Source organism: Penaeus monodon, chromosome 23 (assembly GCF_015228065.2).
Source record: "Penaeus monodon isolate SGIC_2016 chromosome 23, NSTDA_Pmon_1, whole genome shotgun sequence".
Lineage (NCBI taxonomy): Eukaryota > Metazoa > Arthropoda > Malacostraca > Decapoda > Penaeidae > Penaeus > Penaeus monodon.
Window position 1 is genome coordinate 16,003,511 of NC_051408.1, and position 258 is coordinate 16,003,768.

Below are 258 nucleotides of genomic sequence, written 5' to 3' on the forward strand. Positions count from 1 at the left end.
TGGTTGGTAAATTAGGGAAGAATGGTGAGGGAAGTAGAAAAATGCTGAATAAGAGAGACAGATTGGCAGTCTATGAAAAATAAATTCCTTTTTCACTGAACAGCAACTCACGAAGAGCCCGGACGAAACGCCTCTTTCACTCCACCTGGAATTTCTGCGCCTAAACTGGACTTTGGTAAGATATGTTAATAGTACTTTAACCGCTAGAAAACGTTCCGCTCTCTGTTACACACACACACACTACAATAGCTCAAGCGT

At 41.9% G+C, this 258-nt stretch overlaps 1 protein-coding gene across 1 annotated transcript in view; it reads left to right on the forward strand.

Moving 5' to 3' along the window:
- The window catches only part of LOC119588150 (clotting factor B-like), an 11,827-nt gene that overhangs the window by 7,189 nt on the left and 4,380 nt on the right, over nt 1-258 (forward strand). The window contains exon 5 of the mRNA XM_037936854.1: nt 104-175. Within this exon, the coding sequence (XP_037792782.1) occupies nt 104-175 (72 nt within the window). The remainder of the gene's footprint in view (nt 1-103; nt 176-258) is intronic.